Source organism: Condylura cristata, unplaced genomic scaffold (genome assembly GCF_000260355.1).
Source record: "Condylura cristata isolate star-nosed mole 26May11 unplaced genomic scaffold, ConCri1.0 scaffold00022, whole genome shotgun sequence".
Classification (NCBI taxonomy): Eukaryota; Metazoa; Chordata; class Mammalia; order Eulipotyphla; family Talpidae; genus Condylura; species Condylura cristata.
The window spans coordinates 30475988-30492831 of NW_004567123.1; the positions used below are offsets into that span (position 1 = coordinate 30475988).

At 46.0% G+C, this 16844-nt stretch overlaps 1 protein-coding gene across 1 annotated transcript in view; it reads left to right on the plus strand.

Moving 5' to 3' along the window:
* ARFGEF2 (ADP-ribosylation factor guanine nucleotide-exchange factor 2 (brefeldin A-inhibited)) overlaps window positions 1-16844 on the plus strand; it is a 71894-nt gene that overhangs the window by 21980 nt on the left and 33070 nt on the right. The window contains exons 5-14 of the mRNA XM_004687460.2: window positions 82-261; window positions 480-714; window positions 6832-6900; window positions 9631-9782; window positions 11934-12064; window positions 13226-13460; window positions 14019-14118; window positions 14775-14914; window positions 15342-15450; window positions 16096-16279. Coding sequence (XP_004687517.1) covers window positions 82-261; window positions 480-714; window positions 6832-6900; window positions 9631-9782; window positions 11934-12064; window positions 13226-13460; window positions 14019-14118; window positions 14775-14914; window positions 15342-15450; window positions 16096-16279 — 1535 coding nt within the window. The remainder of the gene's footprint in view (window positions 1-81; window positions 262-479; window positions 715-6831; window positions 6901-9630; window positions 9783-11933; window positions 12065-13225; window positions 13461-14018; window positions 14119-14774; window positions 14915-15341; window positions 15451-16095; window positions 16280-16844) is intronic.

Consider the following 16844-nt stretch of genomic DNA (forward strand, 5'->3'; position numbering starts at 1 on the left):
GAAGAATCTGGCAGTGTGAGAGTTGGGAGTTGGATAGGTAGGAAGAGTCATAGAGGTGAAGGGTGTGGATTTTTGTTTTAGGCTCTTCTGACAGCAGTGACGTCTCCGCACATTGAAATCCATGAGGGTACTATCCTGCAGACAGTTAGGACATGTTACAATATCTACCTGGCCAGCAAAAATCTCATCAACCAAACCACTGCCAAGGCTACTCTCACTCAGATGTTGAACGTCATTTTCACCCGCATGGAAAACCAAGTGGTGAGTTGCTGGTACTGGAACAGTTTCACTGTGGCCTTGGGGCCTGGCAGAAATCACTTGGCATTTTGAAGTCTATCGCTGTGCCTCTGGGGTCTCTGTACGTGACTTTCTACCCTTCTATTAGATTTTACCCTTCTGTCAGTAAGCTGGCATCTTCTCTATTCTATGTCAAAACGCTGTGACCACTCAGACTGAATTCCTTGCTTGTTGCTTTTCAGTTGCAGGAGGCCAGAGAACTAGAGAAATCAACCCAGTCAAAACCGCAGTCCCCTGTGATCCAGGCTGCAGCCGTGTCCCCAAAGTTGAGTCATTTGAAGCAGAGCCAGGAACAGAGCAAGCCAACAACTCCTGAAAAAACAGATTTAACCAACGGTGAATATGCCAGCAGTGGTTCTGGAAAAATGAGCTCAGAGAATGGAGACGCCCCCAGAGGCAGAGGCCCTTCACTGTCAGGTACGCCTCACGCTGCCGCCTCTCAGCTTTGAGAGGGGCTCGTCCCGTGTCTGAGGACCCGCCGAAGGACATGGGCAGCTGGTGTCATGGGCAGCTCCTCTCTCTGGGCCTTGCCCTCGCCACCCGTCGTGGTCTTCCCTCAGCGTGCACCCGCCAGGAGGCCACGGTCCGCTGTCCCGTAATCTTCTGTATTTTCCTCTGAACAGCGCCTGGCTTGTGTCTGGCTGCTGCTGCTTGGCACCAACTTCTGCGCTTCAGGTTCAGTTGGGGACATTTGTCTCTTCACAGTTAATTACTGAGGTAATTGGTTGCTCCTTGCCCGTCTCATCCACCTGGAAGAGGACAAGGCCCTCCTCTGTGCTGTGTACTCAGGGCAGAGGGCAGTGGCCACTGCCTGGCAGTTAGGGGCTGCCTAGGCATGTGTGAAAGGAGTGAGAAGGTGGGTGGGTGGACAGCTAGACAGCTGGATTTGTTTTCGTTTGTGACCTAGTGTGTTCATTATTTTTTTATGCTTTTTCAAATGAAAGAGATATCCCATGCTTGATTATAGTTTTAAAGTAAATACCGGGTGTGAAATCTTGAGTTGTGTTGTCCTAAGATTATTTTTAATGTTTGCAACTCTCCCTGAGCAACTTGTGTGAACCAGACCCAAAATTCATACTTTTCTCCTTCACAAGGAGACTGTCAAATACTTCTTAACTCTGGTCGGTTATTCTGCGTGGAACCTCTGGCCTGTCTCTGTACTTGCTCTCCTATCTCTTCTTCACATTATTGGTAATGACTGTGGTGGTGGCATGTTCCTGACTAGAGCAGCTTTTCTTCTCTGGAATTTACCGGAGTGCTTGGCACACATAAGAGCAGAGAGCATTCTTGCTGGAATGCTGCTCTGAGTCCATTCACTCAGTGAAGAACAAAAGGGAAAGTTGCTGGCCGAGTGGCATGCCACAGGGCGAGCAGAGTGGCCATCTTCTCTGTCCTGCTGTTGTATGTCAGGTGTTGGGAAGGTGATTGGGAACTCATGCCCCTCCCCCCTACATGTCACCTTTGCCTTCTTAACTAGAAGGGCAAGGAGCAGGTTTTTACTGTAAGCCTTATCAGGCTGCAGTCAGTCAATAAACATTAATATTTAAGCATGCCGTGGTGCGCAGGCTGCAGCTAGAAGAGCAAGACTCGCAGCTGCAAGCTCGTTCCCACTGCAGCCTGCTTTCTCCACCAGCCACAGCGACCTGGCAAAAGCATGAATTAGATCACAACCCTCCTCTGCTGAGCCCTTTGGTAATTTCCTGCCCTGTGTTCGAGAGAAATCTGTTGTCAGCTCTGGATCCCAGGGCCCTGGAGACTGCCCCTCTTGCCTACCTGTCTCCTTGCACCTCTTCTGCCTTGTTTGCTGCACAGTGCACAGGCACGGGCTCTGGCTCAGGAACGTGTCTCAGGGCCTCGGCACTCAGTGGCCCTCCCCTGCAACTCTCCCAGCTGCCTTCGCTTTAAGTCTGACAGTTCAAACTGAGAGGGGCCACCCTCATTACCCTCTTGGGAGCTGTGTCACTCTGTCCCATCATCCTCTCTTATCAATACCTGAGATTAGAGGAATCTGTTTACCTAGGTCTGAGACCTACGTCATCCTGTTCACCACTATTATCTCCAACACCTGGAAGCAGACAATAAATGATTTTTTTGATTAAAGGGGAAAAAAAATTTTTTTTTTTGAGAATACAGTTTTGCAGAAACACAGTAACGTAGCCTTGTGCTCTAATGTAGAAAATGACTTGTAGTTAGGTCTCGTGTGGCTTTTGTTGCCTGTACTCATACACCGTGTAAGGCTTCTCCCAAGACCTGGGGATCAGGTTGCTGGTGAGATTCAGACTGCACACCTGTGGTTGGTAGGTCAGAGTGGAGGTGAGCAAACACATGCAAGTTTAAGGATACTTGACTCATTTGTAGTTCCTTGCATCTCTTCAAGGGAAAAAAGCAAGGCAACTCTGTAAGTACCGTAAAATCAAGAAAATGCAAGCGGCGTCCTCCCCCCACCAGTCACAGAGGTTCTGAGCAGACAGTCTGAACTCAGATCCTGGCCCTGCTGCCTCCTAGCTCTGTGGGCTTGGCTTAACCTTTAACCACACTAGCCTCAGTTTCCTCATCTACAAAACAAGGATGCAGCTAGTTGCTATATTGTAGGTCTGTGAGAATTAACCTCTAAGGGCAGTATCTGACGCTAGGGATTATATTATCTTTCAGATGCATGTCAGGTTTAATGCTGAGCTAGTTTAAAGAAAGATAACCACTATTTCAAGTGGTCATCCGAAAGTGGGCCTGTTTCCATATTAGTAATACCAAGATCTCAGCTTCAGGAACTTCATGATTTTTTTTTTTTTTTTGCTGAGCAACAACAAAATAGTTGTGTTAGGCTGAAGCGTCATAAAAATAACAACACGTTCCCCCAGCCCCCATTCTTTCTGACTTGCTTGTGACATAACTGCCTTACAGGGAAGTGTTCTGGCTCATTGGTTTTCAGCATTTTGATTAGCTTTGCAATGGACATTTATCTTGCCAATAAGTTCTCTTAAGTATTTCTTCCTGTAAAGGAACCGTATTGACACGTGGCCAGAATGTGACAGCAGACAGCTTTGTTCTCTGGTTTTATTCTTTGTATTTTTACATATTGTTAAGTGCTTGGGCATTGGGCATAACTAAATGCTAGGAAAATGCATGTCACATTTTATTCCCAGGTGTTCACATTATCCCTTCCGACTCCAGATGTCCCTCTTCCCACTCTGCATTTTCCCTGGCACAGTACCATACGGTACAATTTATTTCTTTATTAGCTCCAGCTAGAATGTAAGCACCTTGAGGATAGGAATCCTCAGTGTTTACATCAGTGTTTTAAACGCTGATGTCATTAAAATACCTGGTGGCTGAATGAATGAGTAAGTGTCTATTCGCCTGCCCCCATCCTCCACGGCCCCTACTTCATTGGCCAAAAAATAGGACATGGGGAGGCCTGTCTCAGATTCCATCTATTTTTGTCCCATTATTCTTAGCATAGAATTTCCATCCTCAAAGTCACCTTATGGTTCAGAAGGCTACCATTTTGTTCCAGAAGAAAGGACTCCTAGCTGAGTCACAAGCTGGGGCAAGAAGTCTTCCTGGAAGGTGCCCTCACCAGTAACGGCTGCTTACCCGTTACTGAGTAGGTTGGTCACATGGCCATCCTTTCTGCTAGGAAGTCTGGGAAGGTGGGCACAGCCCCTTCCAAGCTGGACATCTGGTAGAAGGAAAGTAGGCCTGCAGGGGCTCAGCTCCCTCTGGCTTGGGAGCGGTGGCACGGCCTCCTTTCTGCACCTGTACAAGGGGACCATCTCGGGAAGTCACAGATAGGGTCCATTTCCTGATCAGTTGTGGCCGAGTGCTGACTGCTGGGTGTCTTGAGGAACCGACAACAGTGCTTTTTTAATGTATTTTGACCCGTGCAAGGATTGGATTTACCCCTTTTAACATGCTTGAAGCGGAAACAAAGCAGCCTTATTAGTGGTCATGACAACATCCAGGAAGGCCTCATCCCAGACCCAGCCCAGCTCGTCTCGTCAGCAGTCCAGGGCGCCTGCTGCCTCTGGGCCTCTGTTGGGATTTTCCATCCACGACTTCCGCTACAGGAGCCTTCTGTCCGAATAGGGCTTCCTGACTCCCACCCCTTCTTGGCCTGAGAGGCTGTTGACTTTGCACAGGTGGTTTTATGGGTCCAGGCTATCAAGGAAAATGAGTCCAGTACTCTTACCCCTTCAGAAAAAAAATGGTGATTCTGATGCTGTGTACATGAAAAGCCTGCAGTGCTGGAAAGAGGTTGAAGTAGGAAATTTTTTTCTCCTCAGAAATAAAAAGATAGTAAAGGCTTTCATTAACTGAAACCACATTCCATATGGTTGGTTGGGAAATTTCAACATGGACTGTCTTCAGGGCCAGGCAGGTAACAGGCGTGAGCAGGCTCCTGTCACAGGGGCATCGTTTGTATTCTACCACAGTTACACTCTACACGTAAGACATATGGGCCTGAGAAAAGTTAATATCTGATGATCTTTTCAGGCACCACTTTACACACTTTGCATATGTTGCCTGTCTTAGTGCTTACAGAGCCCTGTGAGATAAGTGCTGTTATAGTCGTCCTTGTTTACTGCTGAGGGAACTGAAGCTTGGGAGGTTAAGTAACTTAAGTACTCACATTAGGAAGTGACAGAGCAGGACCCTGAGCCAGGCACATTAGCACTGAAGTCACTCCCACAAAGAACATTTTCTCTCTGATGATTTCAACCACCTTGTCCTTCTATTTTTCCCACTTTTTTTCTTTGTATTTTTAATTTTATTTTTCAATTCTAGAATTTTATTTAGGTTTTTATTGCTGAAGCTTTCAATTTTGTACCATTTCCCCCATTTTGACAGACACACTAGTGGACGCATGTTATTTCCCTACTTAGTGCACCATAGCAACACGGGACCCAGTGTGAGGTGACTGGCATTTGGCCTCAGTGGAGAAGAGACAGTTGGGAGAGGTGAAGACTAAAGTGATGGTCATCTGCAGAGTTCGTGCCCTGCCTAGAGGGGCAGCTCTCCTTCCAGCCTTTTGTCTCCCAGTATCATCTAATAGTCTTTTAAATAGAAGCCAGATTACTTTACAGTGGAAATGTATATCAAACCATCAAGTCATATACCTTGAATGTGTGTAAAATTTTTAATTGGCACCTCTACCTCCATAAAGCCGGGGGGCGGGAAGTTCATGTGGCTGGAGCCAGATGTGTAGGCAGCCACCTCCCCCCACTTTCACCCCACCCCTGCAGCCACCTCCCCCCGCTCTTACCCTACCCCTGTATCTCCTCTGTACGTGTGTCGGTCAAGCCCATGTTCCTTGAGTGTTGAATGTGAACAAGGGATTTTGGAATGCACGGTGGAGTTTAGAAACTGTTATCATTGTTCTGTTAAGTTTTAGCTCCTCCTGGAAAGGAGCCTGGAAATAGCTGGCCACATGTTTACCATGATTTTAGGTTGTCTCACCAGTAACCAGTTTTCATTCTAATAGTTAGGCATTTATTTTAAAGTGCATTCAGAAAAGATAAGCATTTGAAACCTGATGATTTTTGTGAGTATTAGCCTTGCAGAGAGTTAATGTAAGAGCACGGGTAAGTCCATACACTATACATGTAAGTGGTATGCGAATATGGCGAGATGCTGGAGGTGGCGTGAGAGTGACTGAAGGGTGGGCTCCATCAGTCTAGTCTAAACCATCTTCACATGCAGAAGAAATATGCTTAGGAAATTGGGTCTGAGGCAGCAGACTTTTTTGACATCCATTTAAGTTCTTTGTTGCTCCAAGACAAGCCAGTTAACTTGAATATTTGCATACTTACAGAGGCTAAGTAAATGCTCCATGGAAATGCTTCATGCTGTTCTCCAGGTCCTTGTGGACCAGGCGCAAAACTCATAAAAATAGTGGCTTGATTGAAAATCTCATTAAGAAGGAATTAAAAAGGCTGTATTTTGGATTTGTTTATTTAACATCATGGCCTTTTGGAGCAATGTGTAAAAGTCTAGTCAATTCCAGAGCTAGTTTTCCAACAAAAACACCTGTACCAAGCCTCGTCAACTTAACCAGTTAACATTTCACAGAATGATTTGCTGTAAAATGTAGTAAATCCCCACCATGCCACATTACAGGTTTACGGTGTGAGGCAGAAGGCTCGTGACTTACCGGGACTCGTGGTAGTGAGGTGAAGGCACAAGGGAAGGTCCCATGTCTCATTCTGTCAGGAACCATAGCTGGGTCAACTCCAGTTCCTGCCTCCAGCTGAGGCTGGTGGAGCAGGCCCTAGGCCAAGCATTGTGACTTAGGAAGAAAGAGAATATAAGTCAGAGAGTCTGAGTGTTCCCCAAAAGGAAACTCAGAATCACAGCAGGTGCTGCCTGAGAGTTTCCAGATCTCACGGGATTGTCTTCTGTTGGCGCAATCAAGTTGAGCTTCGGTGGGTGCTCATTTGCATTCTTTGCCTTCCGAAATGTAACCCTAGAGAACTTGAATGCCTGCTCCCCATTCCTTTCTTTTTCCTGGAATTGCCCATGTGTTTGTGTTTGTAGGGACTGATGATGGTGCGCAGGAGTTGGTGAAGGAGATCTTGGAGGATGTGGTCACATCTGCTGTGAACGGTGAGAACCAAAACCCTTCTTCCTACCTCATTCCTGCATAAAAATCCCTAGTGGGATGGAGGTAGTGGAGGAGTGCTCCCCCAGTGCACCCATGGACACGGAGTCTGCCCATCTCATATGTGGCATTCAGTGGCTTACTGTTTTGAGTGGTCAGTTTTATTCATTTGGATGGTGCTCGAGAAGAACCGTTCGTTTGACCACTTGGGGCTGCCTGTGCCGTGGAGGCGCAGAGGGCCACTCTGTCTACGTGCAGGCTTTTCCAGGAGTGGGCTTTGAGCCCTGAGATGTGTCCCTCCCTGCTGAACTGTTGTGGCCAGCCATTGATGTGTCCAGACGACAGTCCCTGCATATGCAGGTATTGGGTACGCGAGGCGGCTTCCTTTATAACTCATGGTATGGTTCCAGGTGACTTAAACTTGCACGGATCCAGACTGACTACTAGATGATTGTTTTCTTTGTTTGTTCCCCAAGTCTCAAATCAATGGCTCTGTGTTAAATGCTCGGTTCCAGTGCCAAAAATCAGTAATGGGTTGAGAAATCAATAAGATAGTAGGGTTGCAGTCAGCACTATTTTTTTTTTTAAAGATTTACTTATTTGTACATACAGAACTAGGGTACAGGCCAGAGACTCAGGGGCAGTGAGAGACTTCACCAGAGACAGAGTGGGGAGTAGAACAGGCAGATCAACGAAGTACACTGCTGAGGGGAGCAGTGGGCAGGTCAGGAGAGGTCTGCCAGCCATGTGGTCTCCTCCGGGGAAGGCGGGGATCGAACTCATGCGGAAGTGGCTTTAGCTTCTCAGTGCAGTGCTTTAACCCGCTGCACCACCAGGGAGGGCCAGCACTATTTTTTAATGACAGAGACAAAAATGAAAATAGAATGCAAACTGTCTGTGTCATATGTTAAGAATTGTCTCATGAGGGCCCTCTCTGGTGGTGCAGTGGTTAAACACAGCACTGCAAAGCTAGCTACAACCACTTCAGCACGAGAACATGCCATGACCCACATGGCACAACAGACTTCTTCCTTGCCTGCGGCTCCCCTCAGCAGTGTACTTTAGTCACTGCTCCCCACTCTGTCTCTGGTGAATCCTCTTGCCACCCCTGCACCTCTGGCCTGTACCCCAGTTCTGTATGCATTAAAAAAAAATAAATCTTTTTAAAAATAAATGAAAGAATTCTCACATGAATCATATTTTAGTTATTAATGTGCATGTTAGGAATTTAAAAATGTGATTTTTTAAAAGGATTTATTTATTCATACAGAACTGGGGTACAGGCCAGAGATGCGGAGGGTGAAAGGATTCACCAGGGACTGAGTGGGGAGCTGAACAGGCAGGTCGACGAAGTACACTGCTGAAGGGAGCAGCGGGCGGGTCAGGAGAGGTCTGCTGCGCCATGTGGATATCCTCCGGGGCAGGCAGGGATCGAACTCATGAGGAAGTGGCTTAAGCTTCTTAGTGCTGTGCTTTAACCCGCTGCGCCACCAGGGAGGGCCAAAAATGTGATTTTTAAAAAAGATTATTTATACATACAAGAGCTGGGCTGTAGGCCAGAGGTGTGGGGAGGGGTGTGAGGAGATTCACCAGAGACAGAGTGGGGAGCAGAATAGGCAGATCTACTGAGATACACTGCTGAGGGAGGCAGTAGACAATACAGGAGAGGTCTGCTTTGCCATGTGAGTCAGCTCCCTGGCCGGGGATTGAATTGGTGCTGCAGTGGCTATGGATGGCTTCATGGTGCTGAGACTCAATTCCTTGAGCTCCCAGGGAGGCCCTAAAAATGTAATTCTTATGAGAGCAATGGTCAAAAAAGTCTGAAGAATGGCTTTAAGCCCTGTTCATAGATTTCATTATTTAACTCCTTATAAAAATGTCTTTAAAACAGAGTAGGTTTATTTCACACCCTTAGCTTTTTTCTGGGGTCAGTAAGAAATTATCACATAATGAATGTGAAAACTTCTGTATCTGCCAGCCCCTAGCACAGAGCCTAGTACATATTAGGCACTTAATAAATGTGTTAAAGGAATGTGTTCTTTGTAAAACCATTATTGAAGATTTTGCTTAATAAGTTGTTCATTAAAGATTCATGCAGTAAATTCCCCATAGAGCTTGGCTTGTCCTTCTTTAACCCATATAGTATTAGTCCTTTAAGAAAATCTGTGCTTCAACACTGAGAAGCTGGAGCCACTTTAGCATGAGTTCGATCCCCGCCTGCCCTGGAGGTGACCACATGGCGTGGCAGACCTCTCCTGACCCGCCTGCTGCTCCCCTCAGCAGTGTACTTTGTCCATCGGCCTGTTCTGTTCCCCACTTTTTCTGGTGAATCCTCTCACCACCCCTGCACCTCTGACCTGTACCCCAGTTCTGTATGCATAAATAAATAAATCTTTAAAAAAAAGAAAGAAAGAATATCTGTGCTTTTGTGTTTAGCTGCTTCTAAAGAATTAGCCAATTCTAATTCTAGTTCTTGGTTTATTAGTTTCATGTAATTCTGCAGGTACCATTGACATGGACTGAGATGAAGGAAGCCTCCTGGGATGGGGCTTGAATACAAGACTCATGTAAAGCCTAAGCACCACTTTGGATAAACCCTTCCACTATTATGTGAATCGTGGGCTTTGAGTGCAGGGAAAGGGAAGAAGCAGTCCCTGGAAGATCTTAGAAGTCACTTCCTGGTGCCAGGCGAGGCCACCTTTCATGTGTTGATGAATTTTGCACTTGTGTTTTAGAAGCAGCACAAAAGCATGGTCTCATGGAACCCGAGAGGGTCCCTGGTGAGTTGGAGCGCCAGGAGTGTCCTGCTCCCCCTGGAGTGGACGGGAACTCACAGACCAATGGGGTAGCAGACGACAGGCAGTCCTTGTCATCAGCGGATAATCTGGTATGTCGGGAGTCTCCTGCGCTGACTCATTTCCATTCTTCTTTAGATGATGCAGAATTAAACCTCTATCAAAAGTAGTGAAAACAAACAAGCCCTACTGCATCATTAGTCACACTGTCCTGGCTTAGCATTCTTTGTATCAGGTTCCATTCTTGAACATGCTAATGGTGGTCATCTGACATTGTAATAAAGCTCTCTTTATTCAGACTTCTAAAACGTAGGTTTCCTACCCTTTCTCATTATTGGAAAATAAGAAAACATAGAGAAGGAAATACAAGCCGTCTATAGCCAGAGGTAACCCTTGTTAATGTTTTCTCTATATCCTTCTAGATTTTTGCCCGTCCCCCACTTTTTTCCATGTAAGTAGAGTAACACTAATACCCATGCTGTTTTGTGACCTGCTTTTTAAGTTTTGTGTATATTGTGTACATTCTTTCACCACATTTTTTAAATAGCCTCATCGTTCTCTTGAAAACGCTATATTTAACCATTCAGAGCAGGAAATAATGTGACATTAACATCCCCTGAAACTACACTCTCCTCTCACCAGGGTTTCTCAATCTTTTCCATTATCATTCCCCACAAGGGAACCTTTTAGCTGTTTCTTTTTCCTAATTACCATCCCTCCCTTTCATGAAATTTTAATCATTGATAACCAGGATATCTGTGTACGTATTATCTGTATCTTTGTGCTTTGTGCATTAAAAGAATAAGCAGGGTTTTTTGCCCCTCCCTCAACAACCAGTTTTTACTTTACAGGCTGTTATAGCAGAATGAGATAGGTTGATTGGCTTATATGCAGCAAAGGTTAGTTCTTACGGTTCTAGAATTGGGAATTCCAAGATAAGGCACTGGCACTTTTAGCGTCTAATGAGAACGTACTTATTGGTTCACAAATGGCATCCTGTTGCTGTGGCCTCACTTGGCTGAAGGATTGTGTGTCTCTGTCACAGAACACTAATCCCATTCTTGAGAGCTCCAAGAATGACTTCCTCACCTCCCAAAGGCTTTACCTTGAAACACCATGAACTGGGGATAGGCTTCAATATACGAATTGGGAGAAGGGCACAAACTTGCAGTCTATTGCAGTCCCCCTACGGTTACGTCACTCCATGGAGAAATCTAGACAGGTAGGAATTTAATCCAGAGGAGCGACTATGTTTTGTTCACTCGGCTGCAACTTGCTTCATTCATTCAAAACTGTTCCACTGACAGTTTTCTATATCAGTACTTAACATCTCTAGCTAATTTTTTAAATGGCCATGTAAAAATTCTATTATGTGGATCACCACAACTATTTAACCAATTCCCTATTAGGTTCCTAGGTTATTTCACTTTGATCGCAGGAAAAATGCCATGCAAACATCCTTCTGAGTGCACCTTGAGCCCCACAAGTGGTATTGCTGGAAGATTTGGGAGCTGAAAGGCCTTTGTCCTTCTACTGAATTAGCTGCACGAAAGCTCATAGTTGAATCTCTGCTTACCTGCAAACACTCAGTGTTCATTTTCCCAGCCCCCATTAAAACTGGGCAGTAGCATTCATTCCCATCTCTGCTGGTCTGGCGGGCTGAAGATCCTGCCTTAATGATTACTAGTAACGTTATTTAGGCGTATCGATCCTTTGCATTTCCTGGGGAGTTGATTATTCTTGTTCTTTGCCTGTTTTTCATTTGGTGGTAAGTTTCCGCTGTTGCCTTAGTGGGTGATAGGAACTTTTTGTGTGTGGAGGCTGTTAATCCATGTCATGTGTTACAAATACTTACCTAAAACTTTTTAAATGCTGCTTACTTTTTAAGAAGTTTAATTTTAAATGCCTATCATTTCCCCCCATTTAGTCTACAATAATATTCTTAAAAATATCTTTTTATTGAAGCTGATGTAAAGAATTGCCTATGTGTTTTAGTTTTTTTTAACATTTTTTTCTTTGTCATTTTCACCCACCCTGACCCATGTTTGGAGGGTAAAGAGCCAGGCTGTCGGACTGCTATGATGGCACCCCTTCAGCTCCAGTTTTGCATGTCCGCTCCTCCCCACCTCCTTCACGTCCCCATTGAATAAAGTTTCTATCGGATAGTTATTTTTTTTATTTTTGAAAAGCATTATCCTTTTCTTCTAACCTTTGGTTTTTCTCTTGTTTATTTCTAACCTTAGGAGTCAGACACACAAGGACACCAGGTGGCTGCTAGGTTCTCTCACATTCTGCAGAAAGACGCCTTCCTTGTGTTTCGCTCCCTTTGCAAGCTGTCCATGAAACCCCTTGGGGATGGCCCCCCAGATCCAAAGTGAGTAAACAGCAGTTCTCAGCTGTCTCTAGCCCCAGTGATCCAGGGGACCTTGGGAGACCCCAGGAATCCCCAGTGTTCATTCTTGCTGTGGGGGCAAGGGCCTGGAATCTACTCTGGATGGCCTTTTATGGGGTCCCTGCTGGTCTTCGCAGAGTGAGTCATTTCCATGTCCCCTCCTTCCAAGATCTCGCCCAGTTTTGCTGTCTTTGGTTGATATGCCAAGGAGTGTCATGATGCTGCCATGTGCCCTGTCGTTACTGACTCGGGAATTTAGTCTCCTCCTGGGGTAGGTGGGGCAGGATGTGTACCTGCCTCAGCTCCTGCCCCGGTCAGAACCTCTGCTTTGTGGATTTAAGCCCCACATTCTACCCAGAAAAGTCATACTTCCTTTGTGGTGAATGAACTGCCTGTAGGATGGCAGTTCTGTGACGTGTCCCAGTACAGCTTTCGAGCCAGAGCCACCTGCCTTCAGCCTGACTCCTCCGCTCCAAACAGCTCTGTGCTATAGGAGTAACAAGCCCCCACATGAAAAACGGGGCTGTGGAAAGTCACTTCGCAGGGGCAACTAACTGAATCATGATGCTATGATGTCCATGCACTGGACCCTGCCCTTTGCAGTTTTATAGTCACTTCTGTTATCTTTGCTACCTGTCAGTAATGATAATCTCCAGCCCTTCTAGTGAGGATTTGGTAACTGGTAGGAAAATTGTTCATGTAAATTTTCCAGTTTTCACCATACCTGGGAGCTGGGAGAGGATGAGGATGGGTAGGTCGAGTATGCCATCTCTCTTGTCTGGGGGCAGATGTCTTGTTCTCACATGAATGATGTAACATAATCGGTTCTGTCAGCACAGCTGCAGAACCAGCTCTCCAGAACCACTTGACACATGATTTACTTTGCTGTGTTTTCTTTCTGACAGAGAGGGCCAGAAAGAATAGGAGCTGGCAGCTCTTCTCTCACAGGGCATGCTAGTTCCAAGAATGAACCCACTTTGTCCCATCTGCCCTCATTCTGTTGACATTGGGTACTGTTGCGACTTCTTAACTCATTGGCTTCTCAGCACTTTCTGCTCACTGGTAAAAGAGCCAGGTCTTCTCTCTAAGCACGCTTTCTAAAATGTTGTCTTTAGCACTCTTGTTTTTTGCTTGCTCTGCCAGATCCCACGAGCTGCGCTCCAAAGTGGTCTCCCTGCAGCTGCTCCTCTCCGTGTTGCAGAATGCTGGCCCCGTCTTCAGGACTCACGAGATGTTCATCAACGCAATCAAGCAATATCTCTGTGTGGCATTGTCCAAAAATGGCGTCTCTTCAGTGCCTGATGTTTTTGAGCTCTCGCTTGCCATTTTTCTTACTCTTCTTTCAAACTTTAAAATGCACTTGAAAATGCAAATAGAGGTATGGCTCAACGTGATTTTTTAATTTGATGACATATATACCTGATGAGTTCACTACTATTGGTGTAGTCACCAGGAACTACAGCAAGTATAACGTACCCCCGAAGTACCTTTTGATTGAGAAAAGAACATAAAAAGTTACTGCCTCCAAATCTTACATGCCAAATTTTAAACAAAAGTATGCTGCATGCTGTGTTCAGCCCCACAAGCATGTTTAATTAATCTGTAAGTTGTTTTAAATGGCTTAAGTCAGTGGCTAAATTGGGAGATCGGATTTGACAGAAAATGCAGGTTTTCTCTAGAAAAATCACAGCCCCGAACCTGCCTGTCCATGTGGGAGTTCATGGCAGCTGCTTCCTCCGACAAGGCCCATAGTTTCCAGGTCACCATGGCTGTGCCCTTGAGCTGTCACCCCGAGACTGGGGTCCCCTGCTGGCTGGCAGCACCTGTGTTCAGCTCCTCCCCATCTGTCCAGGCCACTTCACTACTTTTGGGGGTTCTGAACCCTACTGTAAACTGCCTGTTTTCCAATGTCCTCCTTTGTTTTCCTGTCATATAGGTTTTTTTCAAGGAGATTTTCCTGAACATTTTAGAAACATCAACAAGTTCTTTTGAGCACAGGTGGATGGTTATTCAGACTCTGACAAGGATCTGTGCAGGTATTTTCACCCTGAGGGCGCGCATGCTTTTCCTGGCCCAGCATCACTTCCAGTGTTTCGTTTTCCAAAGTCCAGATTAAGACCTCCTTTTAGAGTTTTGGGAAAATCATTACCGTAACACAAATACTCTAACCTCATGACTAGTTCCACCCCACCTCTCCTTTAGAGGATGGCTGACTCGGTCTGGTTTGCCCAGGGCTTTCTGGTTTTAGCACTGCAAGTGCTAGTTTTGGGAAAGTCCGCACTCCTTAGAAAGCCCTGGAAAACCGGAACATTCGGTCACCTCTCCTGCCAGCTATATGTGTTTATTGGTGTCAGGGGCCACGGGGTTGGTGCTGCTGACCCTTGGTTGGCCACTTGTGTGTCATCAAATGCAATTTCACCAGCTTTTAGAGGTGGACCAGGCAACTTTTGTCCCCCTTTTTGATGAGGAAAGGAGCTTTGGGGGGGTGGAATGAGCTCTTGAGATTCAGTAAGTGTGAGTGCTAAGTCTAGACCTTCCTAGCACCTCCAGCAGCCATCCTGAGTGAGGTTTGTCTCCCTGAGTCGGTAGTTCTCTGGGGAAAGGATTTGACAAAAGAATCTCATTTTATAAGAAAGCATAGCTGTTCTTGTGTTCCATCCAAATTTCTCATATCTGTGTGTTATTTTCCAAGATGCCCAGTGTGTTGTGGATATTTATGTCAACTACGACTGTGATTTAAATGCTGCTAACATTTTTGAGCGCCTTGTAAATGATTTATCCAAAATCGCTCAGGGAAGAAGTGGACATGAGCTGGGGATGACACCTCTGCAGGTAAAAATATCGATAACACTTGCTGAGATGGAAAGTTCATTTCACTCCAGTAAATATTTGTCATGTCTGGGTACCGTGTTCGGTGCGGTAGTGCACAGCCGTGAGCACAAAACACAGACACACACGCTGGTGCCCAACTGCTGCCGCCCCGCAGCACCTGGAGAGGATGCCGGAGATGTGGATGTAGAGGAGAGCAGGGTGGGAGGCTGTCCCTTACATAGCCCGGGGTCGACCCCTGGCACGTTTGCGGTGAACACCTTCAGGGATGTTCAGGGCTCTGTGCATTGCGCCCTCTGAATACCTGTGCCGTCTGCTAGCTTTTCCTCGGGTTTTATGCTGATGAGCCCTGAACTTCTGAAATGGCCGCTTGGTATCTGCACTTGATTTACCTGTTAAGTCTCTGTGCCATGTCACTTCTGTCCTTCAGGAGCTCAGTCTGAGGAAGAAGGGCCTGGAGTGCCTCGTGTCCATTCTCAAGTGCATGGTGGAATGGAGCAAAGACCTGTATGTGAATCCCAACCACCAGACCAGCCTCGGTGAGGGGTGTTACTTCTACCACTGCCTCTGTTCTCAACAGGCTGTTTAGGACGGTGGGGAAGTTGTCTTGGTGTAATTGTCTCAGAACAAGCAAAATACTTCAAGTTGCTAAAGAGGCTGCTTCTCAGGGGAATGGAGTGAGTGGTGCCCTCCCTCAGTTTTCCAAACGGAGAGTCAGTGTTGTTGTTGTTGTTTTATCTGTTTTTAGGAGTTCCTCACTCACTTTTGAAGCACCTCCTTTACGATATACCAAGTTCCCCTGTGTGCATGAGCCTGTCTGAGTTTTCTCTTCTGTTCTACTGACTTTTCTGTTCTCAGCACCAGTCCATGCTTTTCAGATGACTGGAGTTCTGTAGTCTGCGCAGGTTCTTCTGTTCACTGTTCTTCAAGTGTCTTGACTGTTTTTGTACTTTCATCTTTCATATGAATTTTATCACATGACAAGTCAGCCTATCGAATTCCACCAAAAATATAAGTTTTTAATTAAAGTATCTCAATGATACCAAGTTTTCATGCATCTGAGCCTTACAGTTCTGGCTTGATTGTTACCCGCTTGGGAAAGTCTACCACACAGCCAGACCTGAGCTCAGCTGTGTCTGCGTCCCTCTTGCTTATGTGGTTTTCTTTGCCATGGTGTCCCGCAGGTCAAGACAGGTGCACAGATCAGGAAATGGGCGACGGGAAAGGTCTAGACATGGCAAGACGGAGCAGTGTGACTTCCTTGGAGTCTACCATGTCCTCAGGGACCCAGACAACTGTCCAGGATGATCCAGAGCAGTTTGAAGTAATCAAACAACAAAAGGAAATCATTGAGCATGGCATTGAGCTGTGAGTATGACTACCCGCTGACTGGATCTCTGAGGTCCTGACAAAGCCAGCCTCTGGGAACCTGGACAGACTCTCAGGGAGAAATACTCATTACTAGTCTTTCTACCTGAGCCTGACTGAGCCAGACAAAGGGAGAGAGTGTTGGGGGTGGAGATTTAATGCCTTTGTGTGATTGATGGCAGGGCGTTGTGTGTGTGTGTGTGTGTGTGTGTGTGTGTGTGTGTATGTGTTTTAAGCAAGCATGTAAAAATTGCTCTTAAAATTACCTAGAGGAAATTACCGATGGCAACGTTTTTGTTTACTAATTACATATTATGAGAAATCACAACAAACAGAAAAATTGACATTTACCTACTAGGCTTATATGTTTATTGTTTTCCTGAACCATTCAGAAGTAATTTGCCACCATGGTGATACTTCAGCCTCACACCTTGGGAAATTAAGGAAGTGCTTGCACGAGCCCCTTCCTGTTGCTGCCTGGTTAATCTTACTGCGTTTCCTTCCAGGCTGTCGCACACACGCACGCGCACCGCTCACATTCTAGCCAACTCTGGAATGATTAGTT